Source organism: Eimeria mitis, genomic scaffold (genome assembly GCF_000499745.2).
Source record: "Eimeria mitis Houghton genomic scaffold, Emh_scaff7104, whole genome shotgun sequence".
Lineage (NCBI taxonomy): Eukaryota > Apicomplexa > Conoidasida > Eucoccidiorida > Eimeriidae > Eimeria > Eimeria mitis.
The window spans coordinates 1-712 of record NW_013575171.1 but is presented as its reverse complement, the minus strand read 5'-3'; the positions used below and the strand labels follow the sequence as shown (position 1 = coordinate 712).

Sequence of the window (712 nt, the reverse complement as noted above, 5' to 3'; positions counted from 1 at the left end):
CTCCAGCTCTGTCTCTTCTCCTTCTTCACTAGGCAGCAGCAGCAGCTGCACCTTCTGCTGCTGCTGCTGCACCTGCTGCAGTGTATGCAGCTGTATGCTGTAGCTAGCTGCTATGTAGCGGTAGCTAGCTGCTTCGTCAGCAGAAGCAAGAGAGAGACAAACCCCCCAGCTACCGTACCGACCAGCACGGCCCCCGCGGTGTAAGAATGTCTCCTTATCCTGCAGCAGCAGCAGCAGCAGCAGCAGCAGCAGGGGTAGGGGCAGCGGCAGCAGCAGCAGCAGCAGCAGCAGGGGTAGGGGCAGCGGCAGCAGCAGCAGCAGCAGCAGGGGTAGAGGCAGCAGCAGCAGGAGAAGGGACAGAAGGGGTATAGAGCAGCAAAGGATGTTGAAACTGCTGCAGCAGCAAATCAAGCGCACAGATATTCTGCTGCTGCTGCAGCAGCAGCAGCAGCAGCAGCAGCAACAGCAGCAGCAGCAGCAGCAGCAGCAGCAACAGCAGCAGCAGCAGCAGCAAGAAGAAGAACAGCAGCAGCAAAAAGCTTACCATCGGGAGACTGAAATTAACGACGAAGTCGACGCCCACTGCGTCGATGCCCCGGCTCATCTGCACACAAACCCTAAACCCTAAACCCTAAACCCTAAACTATATATATATACATATATATATATATATATATATATATATATATATATATATATATATATATATATA

At 52.5% G+C, this 712-nt stretch overlaps 1 protein-coding gene across 1 annotated transcript in view; it reads right to left on the bottom strand.

Moving 5' to 3' along the window:
- The window catches only part of EMH_0090300 (uncharacterized protein), a gene marked incomplete at both ends in the record, with an annotated part of 2,301 nt that extends 1,697 nt beyond the window's left edge, over nucleotides 1-604 (bottom strand). Inside the window, one exon of the mRNA XM_013501561.1 lies at nucleotides 545-604. Within this exon, the coding sequence (XP_013357015.1) occupies nucleotides 545-604 (60 nt within the window). The remainder of the gene's footprint in view (nucleotides 1-544) is intronic.
- Between the last annotated feature and the right edge of the window lie 108 nt (nucleotides 605-712).